The following is a 22,735-nucleotide window of genomic DNA, read 5'->3' on the forward strand; positions in this document are numbered from 1 at the left end:
AATAACATGATCCCTAAGTTATTTAGCAGGTCCAGAATTCTAAGTCTATGATTTTATGCTTTCCAACAGTGATAATCAGACACAAAAGCTTGAAGACTACCAACAAATATAGGACCTTCAAATGGGATAATTAGGCATTCATGCAACCCACCACAAAGGGTCATTGTGGGGATCCAGCAAATAAGCTAACCCACAAGAAGCATTCAGACCAGCGCCTGGCACACACTGCGCTCTCAACAAACGCTGGTAATTTTTCATTTACTGGTTCTTTCATTCATCCAATAAGCCCTCGACTGGCCGTAGAGGCAGAGGTGGGAGATGGAGTCTTTGACTTCAGGTAGTTTACGACTATATCCGAACACAAGGTAAAAGTAAGAGCACCTCGAATGTGATACAGCCCCACACAGAGCAGTTAAATCAGAGAGCTGGGTAAATCCAAGGATGCGCAGAATCATGTAAGTTTCATCAAGGGAAATTTACTAGGTAATAAGAAGTTTTCACTTTCTGTCAGAAGGTGGAAATGACAGAGATGTGCCACAATGTCACTACTCGGTTTTAATTCTTTTTTTTTTTTTTCGGTTTTAATTCTTAAAAAAAAAAAGCTGTGGTGGGGAGAAGAACATCTGGTAGAAATGTCAGATAGGTTCTGAGCATATCCTGATATAATCTGCCCCTAGGTTCTGAGCATATCCTGATATAATCTGCCCCAATTTTGCCCATAAGAAATTATAAACAATCAGATTGGACAAAATTGAAACAAAAAATTAAGCTAAGCTGATGGATAGGAATAAGTCTTATCAATTAACAGTGCTTTATTTGTGTTTTGTTTTGTTTTTTAGTACTGGCAGTTTCACTGTACACAGAATGATTTTGCAACCCTTTATGCTTTTAAAAAGACATTTTTGCCCGTTTTTCCAAAACTTTCTCTACTAGTTTTCTTCAAAATTCAAGCTCTTCCTCCTTGCCTGATTGCAATCTTTATAAAATTTTATGCAAACTCAAATGGATCCCATTTCCCAGGAAAGTAATATACAAATAAATGCCCAGGAAGGATTCAGAAAGACACATGCCAAAGTGTTACTAGTGATTTTCTCTGGAAGGATAAAATTATGAAGTATGGCTACTCTTTCTGTTCTTCTTTCAGTCTTTACTTTCTGATTTTTCTATATTGAGCACAGATTATTCGTGCAATAAATCTGAACAATTCACTATCATAAAAGTAAGATAGGGGGCTTCCCTGGTGGCGCAGTGGTTGGGAGTCCGCCTGCCGATGCAGGGGACACGGGTTCGTGCCCCAGTCCATGAAGATCCCACATGCCGCGGAGCGGCTGGGCCCGTGAGCCATGGCCGCTGAGCCTGCGCGTCCGGAGCCTGTGCTCCGCAGCGGGAGAGGCCACGACAGTGAGAGGCCCGCGTACCGCAAAAAAAATAAAAATAAAAAAAAAATAAAATAAAAATAAAAGTAAGATAGGGAATATTTTGGTACACTTTTTAAACTTCTAGTTCATTTTCAGCCAATGCAGTAACAGCTCTGCATGACTTTCCTTTTTGCGCATGGACAAAAATGCTTAAAGATGCGTAAAGAGCGTTGCAAAATTGTTTCATGGTACACCGGCACTTCCAACACTGGAAGAAAAGAGTGCTTGTTATGTCATCCAGTTTTCTGCTGAGCAAGCGATATATTGCTTCCCTGCGTAAGAAGACCGGATTCTTATTGTGACGTCCCCTTTTCTAACTCTCGTATTTGGTGTTTCTCTCGTTCTAATGGGGCTTTCAATCTACACCATGTCTACTTGTACACACGCATACGTGGTTTCCTGAAATGTGGAGCAGCACGCGTAGGTGATTTCTTAAAATGTGGAATAGTAAGAAAATGTCAGGCTTGCTGCTCTCTACTACCATTCTCTGCGAGAGGAAGAATGAAGAGGGAATCAGGGGCTTAGTGACCATCTCACACCAAGACGACAGACACTGCTGAGCCCCCATCACAAGGACATCTGCTTTGTTTTCTCTTCCCATAAAAGAGTGATTGGGATGCACTCATTCATTCCTACACGCTTTTTCCTACTGGTGATATTAACCATTTAGAAAAAAGAGTGGCTCTGTTGAAGATGGTTCCTGTGTCTGGGTTAAGAGGACAAAGCGAATTTAACCAGGACTAAACCTATGACTCTGGCCCCACTCACTCATCACCCAAACAACGACAGGGTCATGGGAGCACTTCTTGGACACTTTCTACACTTCAGTTACTTTCTAATCGATGATAAAAGTCAAGAATGTTCACGAATCTTTGATCACAAGCTCCTCACACGTGCTTTTTAAAATCTCCATTGGGATATGCCCCTTCCTACTTTCAAAAGCACACTCATAATCCTATCACCTCTATTTACAAAACACAAATCGTTTTCTTCTATTTGTCAAAGTTAAGAAATAATACCCTAGAAAGTTCTACTCCACAACTCCTCTATGTAATAACTTTCTAAAACTATTCTCTTCAACGTGTCAGAGTACGACTTAATGAAAAAGTCTTAAGTGAGTGAATAACACACTTAGCTTTCCAGGCATATTTATAAAAATAAATATAGTTCACTAAAACACACAGGTTACAAACCAAGCCTAACTAAAAAGGAATTCCTGTTTCTTTTGTATTTCCCCCCATTACCCTTTCATGCATCGTCAATTAAAATCTCTCCTCTGGCAGGATCCCACTGAGGCAAGTGAATGAAGAGGAAAGGAAATGGGGCAAGACAGGGCCAAACTGCATACAACAAAGCAGGATCCTAAAGCCCTGCAATTAGAGAGGAGGGCCCGGGGAGAGCAAACACAGTGCTGAGGACCTCCTAAGATGCTGCGTTTGTGGAAGGATGTGTGCCTTACACTGTTGGAGAGGTTTCTGGAAAGACAACACTACTGGAAGGGGTCTTCCCTTTCACCTCAATGAAGGGCCACTTCTCAGTCTTTGACACATTCCCACGGTGCCTCTTCTCCTGGAGGGTCCGCAGAACCCCCAAGCACAGTGTTGGAAAGCAGTGAAAAGCCCTCCCCAGGCAGCCTGCACAGTCTGGTCTCGGTTCTGCTGCTGTGTCCCCTTGGGTGGGTCACCCAACCAGTGTGGACATAGTTTTCTTATCTACTGATAACCTTCTTTCCAACCCCATCATCTGATGTGTGGTACCGACCCCCTGGTGACTCCAGGTGGGTGGGGTCTGCCTTTGAAGAACGCCCAGTGAATGACCAGCAGCTGAGGGCCATGCTTTCTTAGGCGGAGAATCACTCATTTACCTTCTTCATTGCCGCTCTTGTTCTGTGCCACTTGTAGCAGAGTCCCCACTTTGATCCTATCCAAGCAGTCCCTTGGGCAGAACCCTGAATACATTTTTATCTGGAGCAAATGCCCCAGATTCCTCCCTAATGATTTTATGGATGAAGCCCTTATACAGCCATTTATTTCTAGGCGCTTACTTTGATTAAACCTTTATGACCATTCTATCTCATTGTAATACAGTGTCCTGCACTTACTCAGTTCTTCAGTACCGTAGGATAGAACACCTTAATGACTATTAGCCTCTTCCTTCCACATCAGGAGACAGATGAAACAAAAACGAAACTTACAGGTCAAATCCAGCCTCACCTCTAGAAAACGAGTGGCTCTGGGAGCTGTGTTATCACTTGTCCTCTAGGAGGCTACTTCTGTCACGAGAGATACTTCACAGAGCACAGAAAACTGAATTGCAGAAGTGCTCTCCAGAACTCATGATGTCCTAGCCCCGAACCTGGGCGACACACAGGGAAGACTGCACATCACGACGCTGTACACAGCAAGCTGTCTTGGCCCAGACCTTCAATGTGACTTACAGTCACAGCATTGTATCCCCCCACATCCCGGGATTCCTTGCTACAAGCAATCGCATTATGCTTTAACCTGTACAATCTGTCTATAGGAGGAGAATGTACAGACTTCAAGCTGCTTGCTGTAAAGTAATAAAGAGGCATTCTGGGGGGCTTCCCTGGTGGTCCAGTGGTTAAGACTCCTCGCTTCCACTGCAGGGGTCACGGGTTCGATCCCTGCTGGGGGAACCAAGATCCCGCATGCCACGCTGCACGGCCAAAAAATTAAAAGAAGAGAAGAAAACCTTCTTTAAAAAAAAAAGAAAAAAAGAAAAAAGAGGCATTCTGGTTAAAATGGGTTGATGAACTCGATCACTGTGAACCTTCCAAGCAGGGCACCTATTACTGTGAGTGTGCAAATCTGGGAGACTAGGTCCTAAAGGCAGGGGGACCACAATGGCCACCTCAACCCGGACCACGATGATTCGTCAAAATAATGCCACCTGGTGAGGCCTAATGGAAGACAGCTCAGCAGCCCGCTCAGGAGACCCCGAGGTAGCTCAGCATCTCACAGATTCTCATATTTTATATTAATGCAGAGTTTACAGTTCATCAGAGAAGTTAACAAGCATTTTGTAACAAGCATTACTCATACAATGTACACCAATAGGGATCTCAAGTTCTTAGAAACCATCCATTCTCTTAGGTGAAAAAAACAAGCCCCTCGGGTCGGGGGAAGAGACAGTCAGGGAGTTTGGGATCGACATGTGCACACTGCTATATTTAAGATGGATAACCAACAAGGACCTGCTGTGTAGCACGGAGAACTCTGCTCAATGTTATGTGGCAGCCTGGATGGGAGGAGAGTTCAGGGAAGATTGGATACATGTGTATGTATGGCTGAGTCACTTTGCTGTGCACCTGAAACTATCACAACATGGTAAATCAGCTATACTCCAAGATAAAATAAAAAGTTAAAAAAGAAAAAAAAAAAGTCCCTTAAATCTAACATATGCTGTATAAGTTATTCTCTGCATACAGCTAAGCTTCAGTCCAGCCTGAGTTACTGTAATATTATTACTTATAAGCCCTCACGCCTGTACACAGCATTACAGTTTACATAGAACTTTCATATCTGTCAAATCATTTGGTCCTTACAATTCATCAAGATAGGGGCCACTGTCCTCATTTACATTTAAAGAAACAGAGACTCTGAGATGTCCTTTGTCCTATGTCCTATGTCCTATGAAGTTCCTAGAGCTAGTCATTTGCAGAGCTGGGACCATGTCCTCCTAGTCTTCTGTGTTTCAATAGTCTGAACTGCCTGTGAGTTACTAGCTTGCTTCTTTAAAGAACCAGAACGTCATGAGTTATTTCTTCTAGAAGTGGTTAACTTAAATATAGAAACAGCTAACTTATCAGGCCTGGAACCAAATCATGTCATTCCAGGGCTCACTGATCTCTCCAATGTCGCAGCAATCTAACCACAGAATTCTCTGTGTACCATCAGTAGGGGCAAAGTATGATCTCTCCTCTTCAAAAGAAGCCACACTCCCTAAAAACTCAACGACAAACCCATCTATATTCTCACTTCCCCACAGGCTGACAGCCTCTGGAAGTCCACAGGGAGAGGGACCGTGTACGTGGCCTTCAGAACCAAGGCTGACCTTCCCAAGCCAGTGACTCAGCCTGTGTTTCATTCCCGCCAGGGCCCCTGTGACATGAGCTCTACGGTTAGATGACACTGACATGCTAGACATCGGAGCTTAGCAACCTCTCCCACTGCCAAATAACGCTCTTTGGAGACTTTCAGAGACCAGCTGCACAGGGAGAAGAGAGAGAAAAAAAAATGAAATCGTGGGTAATGAGGCAGACCAGGGAGGGGGGAGGGGACAGATGGGAATGACACCAAGTATGGGAAGAACAACAACAAAAAGAGGTACAGATATGTTGAAAATCCTCCCTGTCATATAGAGCCATTGTTTAATGGCATCAGCATTTCCCAAGGAGTATCAGCAGGTTTCCATTAAAAAAATAGTTTGGGGAGGGTATACTGAAGTCAAAGATCATATTCTCCCCAAATTCAAATTGCTGGAACATGGAACACTTTTTCTGTAAAATATCTATGAACATTTTGTATAACTATATAGTATCAAGTAGAAAAGTCTGGAAGACACCACTCCTCGTCCCTCAAAGAATCTACCAAGAGCTCCTCCAAACTCCCCCTTGAGCTTCCCAGTCCCGTGTTCTGAGACTCCCTTGAGACGTATCCATCAAGCCAGATGGCCCATGGTCTACATGCCACCTGCCTCCTGAACCCACTCAGCACCGACTGCTGCCGAGGCACCGTCCCCAGGTCTCCAGGTCCAAGTTCAGAGCAGCTCGCCTCTGGCTGTACAAAGGCTGTGCCAGGGGCTCACCTAAGTCTAGCTGGAATCAGGCTGGGTTAGACCAGCCCAAGTGCAGCGTGTGGCCTGCTAGAGGGACATATACAAATACAGACCTGTGATAGTAAAGACTAAACAATTTTAAAGATAGCGTTTTAACATTTTTCACTGGTCATCTTTGCATGTTCCGTCTGTTGCTGGTAGTCTTGGGGGGCAGGCTGTCAACCTCAGTGATACACATGCCTGTATCCAACATGGCTCCCCTATTTCTGATCTTCTGTGTGGCCCCAAAACGCTACTGCTGGCTGCCCGTCATCACCGGCAGCACACAGGGGGACCCAGCCACTTCCTATGCCACAAGGAGGCTTTGTAGCTCTGGCTGCAGGAGGGCTCTGGGATGCCGTGACAAGGGCGAGAAGGATGTTGGGTCCCGATCTTCCGAGGAAACAAGGCCCTCCCTGCCAGCTGGCCCAACACCTACCTGACACTCCACATTGCAGTAAAATGCCTGCTTGCATCTTCCACATTTGGACAATCCTTCTTTCCTTAAAAAACAGAAAGGGCACTGTAGTGTCGAGAGGCAGGGAAACGTGAAGTTGTACATTTCATCATGCAGTAGCAACAGCCATCTGGTCCGAAAGCACAGCCAAGAGTCACCTTACCTTGCTCTCCCACTGATAGGTGGCATTCTCCCAAAGGAGAGTTTGACCAGATTCAGCCCTTGAGTAGGAGTGAGTTAGTCAAAGAGGACACGCACCGACATTTACCGACCCCAACGGCATGAAAGGCACTTTCCAAAGAGACGAATGACACACTCTGACTCATGAGCCTGGCCTGGGACACCACAGCTGTTAACATCACCTGCACTATCATTCAATAGTTTGGGGCAAGTCAAAGGCTCTTATGTCCTGATTTTCTCACCTGCTAGACAGGGACAGAAATAAACAAAGCCATCTTGGAAGTTTGCGTCTGTACAGATGGAGGATTGGGTCCACCCACACTGGTGAAAATGCACCGTGAGTGGCAACTTTTAGTATTTAGAGACACAAGTGATGCAGAAGATAGGATGGAGGGTGTCAGGAGCTCAAATGTTGTCTGGGAAGCTAAGTTTAAAAACAATGCAACCCAGCAAGTGGGAACATATTCCTGAATAAAATATTCCCAGATCTGATTGGTATACACATCCACCTTGTCGGTAACCTACTGAGCGATTCTTCTGCCTCGTCATAATTAGGTCAGTCCTCCCTGTTCATTGCCGTATTATTTATCTTCCTGCTTCCCACAGAGGACAGGGATATTGCTGTTTCCCAACTGTTAGGTGCTGGTATGTTTGCTGCGTTAGACAAGCCACAGTTTTTTCAAAAACTGTGAAGCCTCTAAGTTAAACCACATACGATAGAACTCTTAAAAATTTTTTTGAGGCGGGGAACCACCACGTGGTTAAATCAGAGCACTATCTGTAAAGCCCACTGTCTGATTCTCACCCACCACACTGAAGCCAGCTTTCTGACTTACAGAAATGCTGACACCGTGAAGAGCACTCTTGCTACTGTCAGGGGTGCCCCCTGCCCTGCAGCGGAGCCCCCTCACACCCATTCCTTCTGCAGCTTCCCCGGAGAGCTGATAGTTCATGATATACATATAATCACGCTGCAGAGTCCTCCTCTGCGTCTCATCAGCAAGTGGTAGTCACCACACTACTCCCACGGAATCGGGAAACTGTTCCAAAAATGCTACTGTTGGAACGAAACAGACTGCCTTGCAGTTTTCATGACAGCGCTTGGGTTCCAAGAAGCAGACTGAAGAATGTGTGGGGGAAAAAAATGCATCTTGTGGTTGAGGTATAAATAAATGTTCCAAGTTTGCACATCTCAGTGGTTCAAAAAGGAACCCACTGATTTGGTTGAGCATATTCTCCGGCCTGAAATACCCTCCGAGGAGATACACCTGGACGAGATGCACGGTCCCTGCTCTCCTGCATTTTATGCCAAGAGGAAAAGGACAGATGTTCATGAAGACAGCCGTGAAGTGAGTTGCGAGCAAGTGCTAAGTGACATGAACCGTGAAGGAACGCCAAAGGAATGGCAAGTACAGACAGGCAAAGCCAAGGAGGGAACTTTGAAAATTCTTTCCAAAAAGAAGTGCGTTTGCAAATGGACAATGGATGGGTAGGTGCTACCCATAACAATGTCCATCTGAAATAACCATTAGTTAAGGTTTGGTTTTGCAAGGGGGGAGGTCACAAGACCTCTCTGAGAATCTGAAGCTATTACCTCTCCCCAACAACCCACCTTCTCCCCAACCCCCGAAAAACAACAGCAAATTTTGTGAAATTTCAAAGGCTCACAAGTCACCTAAAGTCTATACATGGACTAGCTCTGAAACTAGAGTTAAGACCCCTTGATATAAAAGACTAGGAAATTATAATGTCTTTATTAGCTCTACACCATACAAAAAAACAAGGATTATATACAGAGATCTTCCTGCACAGATGCCAGTAGTAAAGCTAATATGAAACCAAGGTTTGTTTTCAGTTTCAAGGTAACATCCCAGAGAGAGAAACAGCAATTGGGCTCTGGTGAGCTCGGGAAGAACTCCAGTGGGATTTCATTGACATGATAAATCTCCCAAAGGCCGGGTTTCATCCAGCCCAGCCAGTCACCAAGTCCACGGCCACAAACAATGAAGATCAGGCAGAAAGAGCTAACTTGTCAGGATTGGCGAGAGGTTACCCAATTCCTACTGTCCACCCCAGTGGTTCCCAAGATGTGGTCTGTAGACTACTGGGGGCCCGGAGACCCTTTCAGGGAGTCCGTGAGGTGAAAACTATTTCCAGAATACTACTACTGCCTTTTCTGTCTTGACATCTGCGCTCTAGAAGGTGTAAGGTGCCTGGAGGGTAAAACCTGCGATGCTTTAGTACAAATCAAAGCAGCCGCGCCAAACTGTCCGGGTGGTCACTGTATTCCTCACTTCCACACGCTACAGCAAGGGGGGAAAGCCAGTATCACTTAAGAATGTCCCTAATGAAATCTAAAATATGACACAAATGAACTTACTTACGAAACAGACTCACAGACATAGAAAACAGACTTGTGGTTGCCAACAGGGGCAGAGGGGTGGGAGAGAAATGGATTGGGAGTTTGGGATGAGCAGATGCAAATTATTATATATAGAATGGATAAACAACAAGGTCCTACTGTATAGCACAGAGAACTATATTCAATATCCTGTGATAAACCATAACGGAAAAGAATATGAAAAAGAATGTATATAGGGCTTCCCTGGTGGTGCAGTGGTTGAGAGTCCCCCTGCCGATGCAGGGGACGCGGGTTCGTGCCCCGGTCCGGGAGGATCCCACGTGCTGCGGAGCGACTGGGCCCATGGGCCATGGCCGCTGAGCCTGCGCGTCCGGAGCCTGTGCTCCGCAACGGGAGAGGCCACAACAGTGAGAGGCCTGCGTACCGCAAAAAAAAAAAAAAAAAAAAAAAAGAATGTGTGTATATATATATATATATATATGTGTGTGTATGTATCGGAATTACTGTTATACAGCAGAAATTAACACAACACTGTAAATCAACTATACTTGAATAAATTTTTTAAAAAAGAATGTCCCTAATGAAGCAGTAACAAATATTAACATCACTAAACCTCAACTCTTTGGTATGTGTTTTTTTTTGACATCCTGAGATGAAATGGGAAGAAGGCGGGAAGCATTTCTGCTCCTACTGAAGGATGAGGGCTGTGTCTCAAGGAAGAGCTCTTGGCCATCCCCGGAGCCATAAACTGAACTAGCCACTGTTTTCTTGAAATACCACTTTTACCTGAAAGAACAACTTTAGACAAACTGATTATTCAGACTTGTGTATCTGGCAGCTATATTATGGAAATGAATGAAGTGAGCCCATCACATCAAGGAAAATAACTAGCAATATTTGTTGCCAATGATAAAATTTGGGCTTTTGAGCAAAAGTCAAAATTTCAGAACATACGTCTGTCGCCCTAGGCTTGACAGTCTCTCGTCTGATGAGACTGGTGGTGGTTTTCATAATTATGATTTTTTGATATGGTTTGATGAAATAAAGTTTTAGAAGGTCTGCATAATTTAGTGAACCAATGTTTTCCAAATGACCAGTGTATGATGTTTTAAAAATTACGCATGGGTAAAAGAGGCATTCAAAGTACAAGACAGACTAAGGGATTTTACGTATCAGAGTACATAAAATTCACAGATGGCTTCAGGCTGCACATTACAACTAGTCTTTAAGACAAAATCACTTACTAAGTTCTAGTGTTGAATCAAAGAATATCTGCAATTAACTGAAAAGGTTATTAAAATACTCCTTCCCTTCCAATTACATATTTATTTGAGGCCAGATTTCCTTCGCACACTTCAACCAAAAGTACATAATTCTCCAGACTGAATTCAGAAGCATATCTGAGAATCCACTTGTTTTCTGGAAATCCAGACATTAAAGAGATTTGCAAAACTGTAAACCACCACTATTCTCATTAATTCTTTTGTTTTGGAAAACAGTCCTCATAAAAAAAAAAAATGTTACATTAACAGTAACGGTTGCTGTCATTTTAAAATAAATAAAATAAAATAAAATAAAACGCTTTATTTTATTTTTAATTATTAATACAAATACGGTATTGATAAATACCAAGGTAAATAAAAAAAGCCCTTTGGAGTTCTCAATTTCTAAGGGTAGCGAGAGCTCTTAAGACCTCCGTTATACATATATACAATGGAATATTACTCAGCCATAAAGAGGAACGAAATTGGGTCATTTGTAGAGACATGGATGGACATAGAGACTATCATGCAGAGTGAAGTAAGTCAGAAAGAGAAAAACAAATATCGTATATTAATGCATATATGTGGAATCTGAAATTGGTACAGACAATCTTATTTACAAAGCAGAAATACAGACACAGACTTAGAGAACAAAGATATGGATACCAAGGGGGAAGGGGGGTGGGATGAATTGGGAGATAGGGATTGACATACATATACTATTGAGACTATGTATAAAATAGATAACTAATGAGAACCTACTGTATAGCACAGGAATCTCTACTCAGTGGTCTGTGGTGACCTAAATGAGAAGGAAATCCAAAAAAGGGGATATATGTATACGTATAGCTGATTCACTTTGCTGTACAGTATAAACTAACAGAATGTTGTGAAGCAACTATACTCCAATAAAAAAAAGACCAAAAAGTTTGAAAACTGATCTCTTGCAATAATTCCATCAGCTGTGAAGAAGTTATTATTCCCGCTTTTCAAATGAAGATATTGAGGATCCTAGAGGTGAAATATCTAACCCAACACGGTCATTCAGAAGGTGGGTAGCAGAATCAGAATTCACACATCAAGGTACATACTATGTCTCCATCGTGCAAAAATATCCTTCCTTGAGTACTGTGACATGAAACAAAAATAATCTATGTGTCTGGATAACAGTAATAACAAAGTATAAATAGAGGCATTCTTTACTCTGGTCTGCATAATGTCCCAGCTCCAGTGGTATCCCATTAATGCTACTTGGCTTCAAAGATGCAATGGGGAGAATCCAGGATCATTTCTGAAAATGAGATCTGGGGAGGGAGCATCCCCACAGAGGGTCTCTCAATCAACTGTTCCAGAGGAATCAATATCACCTGAAGCAGACTGGAATAAAATAAGGATTACTTTTGTATTCAGTCTGTGCAAAGAAGGTCCCTCTGTCTCATTCAGTGTGCTAAATCCAGGTGTTTCTCAGACACTGGGCCAGTCCAAGCAGGACTGTGTCCTCTGGGAACTGGGTGATAGAACACTGCAGCTCTCACAAACAATAGAAAAGCCCTGCCTGGCTCACAGGCAGATTTTACTGTATATATGCTTATGGAGTCATCTGCCTGGCTACATGGGAATTTTCTTAGCAAAGATTCTCCTGGGCCAAACGGCCTTCACAGTAGAAAAGGAGAGAAGCTAAGCCAATTGCGGAGAGTGAATAGCATAAGAATCTACTTTGATCTATTTGGTAATAGCAGTTCTCGATGAAGTGGGGTAGGGATGGGAGCTCTGTTTAAATTATCCTGATACGTGCTTCAGTTTTTCCCACAGCTTTTCATAGGGAGAGATGTACACGTTTCATAAGTCTAATGGTTGAAACCCAAACTAAAATTTGCTGAGCTGGAACGTGCACTGTGTATGTGTTTGAGAGAGAAAGAGAGAGCTCCTGTGAGAGTTTGACTATTGCTGACTGCAAAGTTTAGCCAGAGAGAAACTTCATATGGGAGATCCATTTTCACTGTAGCAATATACAGGCTTTTAGAATAAACTCTGGTCTTGCAGAAGACACAGCTGTAAATCTTTCATTTGCAATGTAACCTGATCTGAATTGTCCAGGAGGTTTGGGGAAAGACTGTAAAAACCAAGAAAAGAAAGCTGCTCTCAAAGAAATGATTAATAAAGGTCATTTGGAGGAATGAAGTGAAATAACTGAAAAGGAAGGGAACTAAAGGAAAGTTACTGGTGAAATCACACTCATAACCTCTCGGAGTGGCTCTCAACCTCGGCTGCATGGGCCCGTCTGGGGGTGGGGTTGGGTCTAGCAGTTCTCATCAGATTGATTTGTGTTGGGAGTTTTAGAGAACTACCCGGATCCAACGTGCTTCCAGAATGCAGAACCACTGGCCTAGGCCTATGGTCATCCATTTGGGTTGAGTGTTTCTGAGTGCTAAATTTGCCGAAGAAGAGCGCTGAAGCATTCTTCTCTGCAATGCAGACTTTACAATGTAACTCTTCTTAAAGAATGACTGGCACACACAGGATGTATTAGGTTGTTTAGCTACCTTGATGATGGTCAGAATGAAGTGGCAGACGCCGTATTTTTGAACTATGACAAGAAAATATTCTAGAAGCCAGGTGCAAATTTTAAAAAAGGAAGGCTCAGCTTTCTTTCCGCCTCCTCCTGATTCCCGCTTCACAATGTAGGATGAAAACGATGAGTTACTTTTCCTACTTCCCCATCTCAAGTCCCTTCTTCTTTCTGGTGCCGGAGGTGCTGTGCGATCTTGGGCAAATTAGTAATCCTTTCTGAACCTGTTTCCTCCACTGTAAAGATACAGTTTCTACCTCATAGGTTTGTTATGCAAATTAAATGAGAAAATAACCCGTGAAGCCTAGGACTACTAGACTTTTAATTAGCCTTCATTCTTTTGTGTGTGTGTGTTTTTTAAGTGATGTCAACTCCTGAAATATCTTCAGTACAATGTCACTCAGACTCATAGTTAGAGGATTTATGCTTCTAAAGCCTTTGTTTTACAGGCAAACATCTACCCTGCTGTGAATGGAAGGGCTCTTTGAACTTAAGAAATGGTTCTATCCACAAAGGGAGGAAAGAAATGTTACAGGAAAATGCAAGTATCTGATTATTAGCGACTGGGACAGAACTTAGAAGACACGCTCCTGTCATTTTCTACTGGAGGAGAAACACGCCGTGTTTAATTTTCTTGCTTTTAAAATTCGGAAGCCACGAAGATCAACAAGTTAGGGTTGTAATTAACAACTCCTGCTAGTTAAATGCGTTGCCACAGGCGCTGTTGGTGGAGATCAAAAGGATTTGATCCTGCAAGCTCCCTCCTTTCTGCTACTGAAATGAATGCTTCGTGGGTTTTCCCCATGAAAGAGAATGATACTGGCATGGAGTGGGTTTGCAATAACAATTACTTTTAACTAACGGTGACAGAAGAAATGACAAGTAGGCTCTGTGGAACAGAGGCAGTCCCGGCCAAATGAAAAAGAGAAAAGGAAAAAAGCCCCGGTGGCGCAATGTAACTTCTCCACGGGTTGAAATAAGACAATCAGAAACAAAGTTAGCCTCCCACCCAGAGAGGGTGGTTACACTAGCAAATTTCTATTTGAGAGAAATAAAAATTGGAGAAATTGTGGCAGAACCCTATTATAACCCTGGTCAGGGGACAAGGATAATATTCAGGGTACTGGTTTTTGTGTAACAGTGAAAGATGCTCCACATAGCACTTTAATCCACAATGTAACAGTGAAAATGGGACCACTTGCTGTGGGAACGTCTTCCCAGAGCAGGGCTGAACCTTCCCCTGGGCATCAGGCTTTGTTCTGAGGCTTGTTAAAAGTTAGAGCCCAGGGCCTCCGGGGAGGCGGGAAATATTTAGGGCAGTAAGGCAGCAACTAATAGGTTTTCCCCAATATTGGAATAGGAGCTGTGATTTACAAGGATAAAGCTGGGCTTGGTGGTCAGCACTGAATGGTTGACCTTGTTATAAAACGATGACCCTGGGGGAAATGGGGTGACGCAGGTCAAAGGGTATAGTTTCGGTTGTAGGAAGAATAAGGATCTACTGTACGGCTCAGTCACTACAGTTAATAAGACAGTATTGTATGCTTGAAAGTTGCTAAGAGTTGAGCTTAAGCATTCTTGCCACACAAAAGGAAGTTACCTAGGTGAGGTGATGGATGTGTTGATTATCTTGACCTTAGTAATCACTCTACAACCTCTATGTATATCAGATCATCACATTGTACGCTTTAAATACAGCAATCATATCTGTCAATTATTCCTCAGTAAAGCTAAAGAAATACTGTAGACATGACTCTCCACATCACTGATTCATGAAAAGTCAGGCTCAGCAATGAAAAAACGGTGAGGATGCTAATTTAGGATTTGTTTTAATGCAGGCTCTAGTTGAGATGAAATTTACCTTTGCCTTAGAAAGAAAAAAATTCATGAGGCTTATGGATAGAGCAGAGAACTACTGACCCTACTGAACAGTGAACATTATATTACTCTTTTCAGCCACTGGACAACACCTACAACCAAGCCTCATCGTGCAGGCCCTGTAAAATCCCTAACAGTTGAATCCTGCCAGAAGAAGAGATGTACGCGCTTTTAAATTTAACATTCTCCTCTGAAACTCTGTATCAAATTTTGTGGGAGATGAGAATGACACTTCCTTGCAATTTGCCTTTGACTTCCCTGATGCCTACCGATTGAGAAGTCAAAAGGAAAGAAACAGGGGCCATAGGGCACGTGACCGAGCCAACTCCCGGGCACTCGGCCGAGGTGACGGTGGCATCTTTGAACAGCTGCGAAGGGCCGGAGAGACCTAAACTCAGAAGCTTGCGGGCTGCCGGCCCGTCTCGGCCTCCGCACACGGCCGTGGGCAAGTCGAGTTCGAACACTTGCTGAATTAAGAGCCCGCCTAAAACGTGATCTGGCCCTCAGTTTCCTCGCCTGTGACGTGGGTACAGTGTTGCCAGGGGAACAGGGTTGCCTCGGGCCTAGGTGAAGCAGGGTGCATGGAATACCCTGCCAAGTTAGAAGCGGGGCGAAGGCCTGGCGGGACGCAGCGGCCCGGGGAAGCGGGCACCCCATTCATCTGCCCAGAAAGCTGGCCATGGATCACGTGCCGAGCAGAGCAGGGCAGCGCCCCTCTCCTCGGCTGACTTCAGGCACCAGCCGTAGAGAGTGGGTGTGCGGTGGGCCTGCACCCTCTGGGTGTGAACCACTTGACTTTTGCTGTCTTCCTAGATCTTTCCAGCAGCCGTGTGGGGTCAGTGTCGTAGACAGGAAGACTTTGCTGAGGCCGCACAGCCTGGAGTGAAGGAGCCAGGGTTGGACCCAGGTATCAACCTGCTCAACCCGCAGGCCTTCCAGCAGGTGGCTTCTGTACCCCAAGGGGGCCTGTGCCGCGCCTCCAGAAGGGACTCGGCCCTCGTCCATGAGACCCATGAGACCCACCCATCACTCGCGTCCCCTGTTTCCATCATCAGCCCCAGTGTCTGGAAAACCTTAACAGGACCGTGGTGTTCTGGGAGCACATAATTAGGATGCTGGAACCACGGGCCCAGAGTTGTGAGTTTCACCATACAGGGCGGGGCCTGCCCCTGGGCAGTCTAGGCATAGCCACATTGGGATCCTTTTCCCCAGAACCTAAGGCACCCACCGCCCATTAGGATGTCTGGCCCTCAAAAGGAGGGGCTCTCTGACACACGAGATCATCACGACAGACCCGCCTCACTTTCTTTGGTAATAGACTATATTAAGAAAAAAAACAAAAACACAGTTTTAGAGACTTCCCCGGCAGTTCAGTGATTAAGACTCTGAGCTTCCACTGCAGGGGGCACGGGTTTGATCCCTGGTCGGGAAGGAAGATCCCACACGCCCTGCAACGTGGCAACCAATCGATCAGTTTTAGATTTACTGAAAAGTTAAGAGTACAGAATGCCCTCATTACAGCCCCCCACATTCACACACACCCAGGCACACACACAATTTCCTTTATTGTTAACATCTTACATTAGCTGTACATTTGCTACAATTGATGAAGTGATATTGATACATTATTAACTAGAGTACATAGTTTGTTCAGAGTTTCTTAGTTTTTCCCCCATGTGTTTCTTCTGTGTCAGGATCCCATCAGGGATGCTACATCCCAGGTAACTGTCCACCTCACTTTTTCATTCTCCAGGTGCAGTATTGGGACAGGAGGTTAAAGAAGCACATAATTGCTTAACTTGTTCTCGGCTTTAAGTCTGAGAAAATGCTAGGGAGGAGGCTGCCGCTGGGGGCTGCGTTTTGGTGTTGTGTCTGGCAGGTGCCAGCCGAGTGGGGCACCGGGTCCTGGGGAAAGGCAGGGCCCTGAGGAGGGGCTTCGCTCCGGAGCGACCCTCCTCAGAGCGGCCCCTTGGGTTGGGGTGATGGGAAGTTATGTTTAGAGGATAGAAAATTTCTGTCTGGGGTGATGAAAACATTCTGGACATGGAGAGTGGTGATGGTTACACAAATTTACTTAATACCACTGATAGTAAAGCATTAAAAATGCTTAAGTTTTATGTATATTTTACCACAGTTTTTTTAAAGCTGAAAAAATAAATATGCCATTTAAAGAAGGAAAAAAAAAAGGAAAGAAACAACCAACGAGTTCTCTCATACAGGAACTGCCAATAAGCAACAGCCACCATTTCTTCCAATGGGACAATAAATGACAGATGTCATCAACAGTACTTTGTAACGAGCACAATACTAGATCCTCCTGTGACTGCCGTTGCCGTAAGGTCTACAACACCTAGGTGATTAAATATCAAGGAAAAGGACAAAAAAGTCATACAAATGTAACTATTTAAAAGCTTAGGGCTTCCCTGGTGGCGCAGTGGTTGAGAGTCCACCTGCCAATGCAGGGGACACGGGTTCGTGCCCCGGTCCAGGAAGATCCCACATGCCGCGGGGCCGCTGGGCTTGCGCGTCCAGAGCCTGTGCTCCGCAATGGGAGAGGCCACAACAGTGAGAGGCCCGCGTACAGAAAAAAAAAAAAAAAAAAAAAAAAAAAAAGCTTAAAATGTTCCTAACAACACCCCTCACTTCAACATTCTGGCCACAGAGTAGAAACAGGCCATGTAAAAATACCTTTATAACCTAATGATAAGCCTGAGTTCCAGAATATGGTCAGGCCCTCTGCCTCCAAACGTGAGTATTAACTCCTGGCCCCAGAAACATGTGACCTGCTCTAAATCGTGCAAGAAAGTGCACCTTAATTGGTTACAGAAGAATTTTAAGAGGTGACACTCTCATTCTCTTCATTTCATTTTCCTACAGTCAAACAATAAAAAATCGAATTGTCAATTTACTTAGGTGAATTACCCCGATTTTGGACTAGACCTTGATAACTCCAACTTATATATCGTTTGAACAGATACAAATAAAGAGTAAATAGTAAACTCCTGTCAAATAAACAAAGTACTAACTAAATAAAATGAAGAGATTGTGGGCTGAAGTATTGAAGAGGAAGCTTCATAAAAAGAGATGCAATGTGGGGAGTTCCCTGCGGTCCAGTGGTTACTTGGCGTTTTCACTGCTGTGGCCCAGGCTCAATCCCTGGTCAGGGAACTAAGATCCCGCAAGCCTCATGGTGCGGCCAGAAAAAGAAAAAAAAGAGATGCAGTTTGAGCTGGGTCTCTGTTCAGGATGAACAGACTTAGAGTAGAAGGCCCTACCAGGGAAGAAGTTAGAGGGTTAAGTAGGGGAATAAGGCACAGAGGAGCATTCCTGGTTCAAGTGGACATTGGGAAGAATGAGGAATGACACAGCACCTTTGTGGGGTACTGGAAAGACCACTCAGATTTTGTTTAGGGTTTAAATGAAACAGTAGCGAGGGATAACACTAGACAGGGTGGGAAGAGCACTGAATACGGAGGACTTGAGCAGTCAAGATTTTGTCCTGAAGAAAACAGGGATCAATGAAGGGTTCTCTGGTTATTTATAAGGATTCATTTCTAAGAACAAGCAGAGTTGTATATATATTGGTATGTGATGTACATATATAGATAGGGGATGAGGCCTGTCCAAAGAACCGCTAGTAAAATAAGTTGCAGAAATGAGACTATTCATTTAATAAATATTTACTGAGGTCACGGGGTGCCAGGCCTCAGGCTAAGTGCTAGGCTACAAAGTTGAGTAAGACCTGGTTCCTGAGTCAAGGAGCGAGTGTATGAAGGAAGTATGCACAAGGTGCTATGGGTGCAAGGACACGCGAGTGTGAGTGTGTGTGTGTGTGTGTGTGTGTGTGTGTGTGTGTGTGTGTGTGTGTGTGTGTGTGTGTATGTACCACTATAAGCAGTTTGGAGCTGCTGAAATGAAACTAACACTGCAGGGCAAGGTGGACCCAAACATCACCCCAGATGCCCAGCCCTCGGAGCGTGCCAGCAGGCAGCACTGACCCTCCGGTGGAGTCCTACCAGGGCCACTCTCTGAAGATGCGCAGAAAGAGAAGGTGGCAGTGGGCTGCTTTCCCCCTCTGTGCCTAGAAAATATTTAGCAGCTAGGTGCCCTGAAAGGCCTGAACATGTGCCGAAATCAATTAAATATTGAGTGAAATAAGTAGACTGTTTCTAAATCTCTACTACTTGGGGAGCCTGAAAGTTTTTAAGGTGAAAAAACCCTAAAGGTTTTTTTTTTTTAAGTAGTATTTAGAAATATTTATTCAGGTGTATGAGTAGACTAAATTTCATCAACTTCTAAAAAATGTCTACCCAAAGTGCTGCTGTTTTAACCCAATGCAGGGATGCCACAATTTTATTAGACCAAACTATTATCTGATCAAAGCCCTCCCTTAGTTTGCATAAGTCATGAACCAGCGTGTGTGATTAAACTTCTTTGTTAAGAGCTTTCTTTATGACATACTTTATCAGTGTTCCATAAAAGGAAAACACTCAACCCAAAACCTTATGCCTTTAACAAAAAAATCTGCTAAAATGACAAAGTTCAATGCACTACAGTGTCAACTAAAATCTGTCACTTGCCATCTGCCTCTACAAGGATGAGGTCACTAGCCACCGCGGTCGGTGACCTTCGACACCCCCAAAAGGAGTTCAGGGTGGAGATCAGGAACGAGGCGCTCTGTGCTCTGGAAAGAACTGGCAGAACAGGCCTTCAGATAGTTAGAAATTTTCAGAAGATTTTATGAGCCCAATTTCTGACACCTTCTCATATCCAGAAAAGCACTGAAATGATTAACAGAGACATTTGCTCGTCGTGACTAGCAGCAACCTTCCTGAGACTGGCAGGAACCTTCTGCCAAAATGTGTGTTTGACTGCATGTACGCCCCTTCACCAAAATCGCATATACACTGACCTCGTCACACCCCACCTGCTAAGAGCAGTCCCTCAGAGCTCTCTGAGAGGCTGTGTCCCGGGCTACAGTCCTCATTTTGCCCCAAATAAAACTTAACTCACAACTCTCATGTTGTGCTTTTCTTCAGTCGACAACGGGTTTATAAAGATGAATAAAACCTCCTGGAATATAAGCTCTGTGGAGGGAGGGTGTCCCTTTTCTGCACAGTTGTTTCCTAGGGATTCAGAACTCAGCGAGGGCTCCATAAATATAAATATTTGCTGATACATTAAAAAGAGAATCCCTGCTCTCAGGGAGTTTACCATCTGCTCATAATTAAATGTCTCTTACTGTTGAGGTTTTAAGAACATGTGAAGCTATCACCGTGAACAGCAATCATCACTCTGCTACAGATTTGTGCAACTGACAGATAAGAGATTTCTCCGATTGCACCAGGGTGTTTCCTGTACAAACACTGCTGTGGTGAGGAAAATCAACAAGATGTGAGCCCAGGGCCCATATCCCTTGAAGAGCCTTTCCTGGTCCTCACAGACTGAAGAGAAAAAGCTCCTCCCGTCCAAGATCTTTTCATTTTGCCACAGATGGCAACATAACTCCTTGCGAGTGCCTGGATATAAAATCCTTGAGATTTTACTTGACTCAGATGAAAAACTGCATCTTGCTGGTCAGCCAGTTTCTTTCCACCTCTCCCCCCAGGATACGCCTATGTCTTCAGGCCTCGGTGTGAAATTCGCTTCTTGGTAAGCACGTCACCCTTAGTTTTCCTCTCCCCCACGGTGACTGCAGATTCCCGGGGCTCTGAGACGCCTTGTTCGTCATAGTGCACTTGCTGATACACGCCGGTGGCTCAGCTATCACAGGCGAGCGTTTATTTTGGTTTCTAGGGACTATAAACTTGCCAAAGATAAGCACTTATGGATTCTCCTTCTTTAAAAAGCAAACCCAATCCGTGTTAATAACGTACATGCCATATTTCCACTCAGTCATCTGAAACCTTCCACTTTGTCCCCGGATTTTATGTTAATAAATTGGCACGGGGAGTTCCATAGTATTTTTAAATTTTTGATTGAAGAAAAATCTGAGACACGCAGCTGGATTCTCAGCAAGTGCATGGACTAGAAAGATAAGTTGTTTCCTGAACCCTCAAGACGTTTTGGTATTATTTTCCTGCTAAATTGCATATTTCTGGCCTTCAGAGAAGTCTAGAAGAGACCTGGTTTCCTTCTGTTCTATTGTGTTGGTGTGAACGCCTTTGCAATTGAAAAGGAGGCCTCCGAGGGTGGTAGGAACAGAGTCAGCAGAAGTTACACAAAGTGAGGTGTGTGGCTTTGTGGCTGGTTAGAGCGCCTGTGCTAATGAGGCCAAGGTCATGGGTTCAGCCCCTGAAAAGGCAGTTACTTCAGTCAATTCCCCGCTGGAGGGCTGCACCCCTAAACTACCACAGATTTGCTAGAAATCCAGAGATGCAAGGGTTGGGGATGTGAGTGGGAGAGTGATGGTGGTGTACGGAGGCTGATATTGCGAATCCCTTGAGAGGGGACTGAGAGACCTCTAGTGCCAGAGCTGGCCCCTCTCCAGGGCAAGAGGACTGCTCCAGAAACCACCTAGCCGCCAGGCTGACCAAAGGACGGTGCAAAGTCTGCATCTGGTCAAGTACAATCAGGGTGGCCTGTTCCATGTCTGTCTAGTTCCCTGGAGGTGATCAGGGCATATATACTCACAGGTGCAAAGACAAACAGGCAAACCCAGAGAGGGGCTGTCTGTGAGAGAACAGGAAATGGGAATGCAGAATCAATAACAGAGAAATTCATTTCAGTCTAACTGTCCTTACGCAGATCAGATGAAAGCACGCCTTGAACTCAGAAAACAAGGTGTGTGTATGGGTGGGAGTGACCTCAGTTACTACTGATGACTCCAATTACATAAGGGATATTTGTAATATTGATTGCCTCCTTGGGAAGCAGAAATAAAGTGGCTTAAAATTGTAATTATTTCATATTTTCTTTATATTGACAAGAAAAAGAAAGGGGATAATGAACCTCAGGCAAAAGAGGTACGTCTCAAACACCAAAATCAAGTAGAAACTTTGCATTTTGCTGCTATTTCAAATTCTATAACAGACAACGTCACTGTCCCAGGTTCTCACCCGTTCTGCGTCCTCCTGAAGACCAGTTGCTGCCAAGCTACAGCCCTGAGCCCTGGATCTTCCCAAAGAAATTTAAGACATTTCTGAGGATCTTTAAAAGAATCTTCTGACAGATAGTGCGCCATATGCTTGTCCTACAGGAATACCATCCTGGGGCCTCTTAGCACAGCTGCACCATGAATTCTGTTTCCAAACCATGCCCATTTAACCTTGCACAGAGTAGAGTTCTGAAGACTGGGTATGTTTAAGGAAAAAAAAAAAGACAGGGGGTTTATACTCTCATGCTGCCCTAGCAGAGGGCACAGAAACAAACTCTTTATACGTAGCTATAAACACTAAGATGGTAAACTCGTCTTAAATAACTCGAGCATACTGAAAAATGTCCCAAACCCACAAAAGGACCAAAGCCTTGTATTTCTTTTTACATTTTATCAGGTAATAGTGGATAATACAGAAGAATATATGTAGCTCTTATGTAAATTCCAAAGCATTGGAATAAAAAACCTCTGGACCCAAAGCAGCACAAGATACAAGACAGCTGAATCAATTTATTTGTTGAACTTTTAGAAACAATGCGTTAATCTGTTGAATTATCTCTTGGGGGAAGGGGAAGCAAAAGAAGAGAGGTGCTAAAAATTGCATTCACTTGAGAAATCAGAAGTGAATTAAGTCCTTGTGTCCAGGTGTGAACCACACGGTAGATTCAGGTCAA

At 44.1% G+C, this 22,735-nt stretch overlaps 1 protein-coding gene across 2 annotated transcripts in view; it reads right to left on the reverse strand.

The window, feature by feature from the left end:
- The window catches only part of SMYD2 (SET and MYND domain containing 2), a 51,304-nt gene that overhangs the window by 23,330 nt on the left and 5,239 nt on the right, over positions 1-22,735 (reverse strand). Inside the window, exons 1-2 of one of the 2 annotated variants that reach the window (XM_082669563.1) lie at positions 6,878-7,044; positions 6,697-6,760 (exon numbers count right to left, since the gene is read on the reverse strand). In XM_082669563.1, the coding sequence (XP_082525689.1) occupies positions 6,697-6,760; positions 6,878-6,903 (90 nt within the window). In that variant the 5' untranslated portion in view covers positions 6,904-7,044. Of the gene's footprint in view, positions 1-6,696; positions 6,761-6,877; positions 7,045-22,735 lie in introns of those variants that run through there. The other variant, XM_082669562.1, reaches the window with a different exon arrangement.

The sequence above is a fragment of the Grampus griseus genome (genome assembly GCF_964374135.1).
Source record: "Grampus griseus genome assembly, chromosome: 1".
In the NCBI taxonomy this organism is placed as follows: Eukaryota; Metazoa; Chordata; class Mammalia; order Artiodactyla; family Delphinidae; genus Grampus; species Grampus griseus.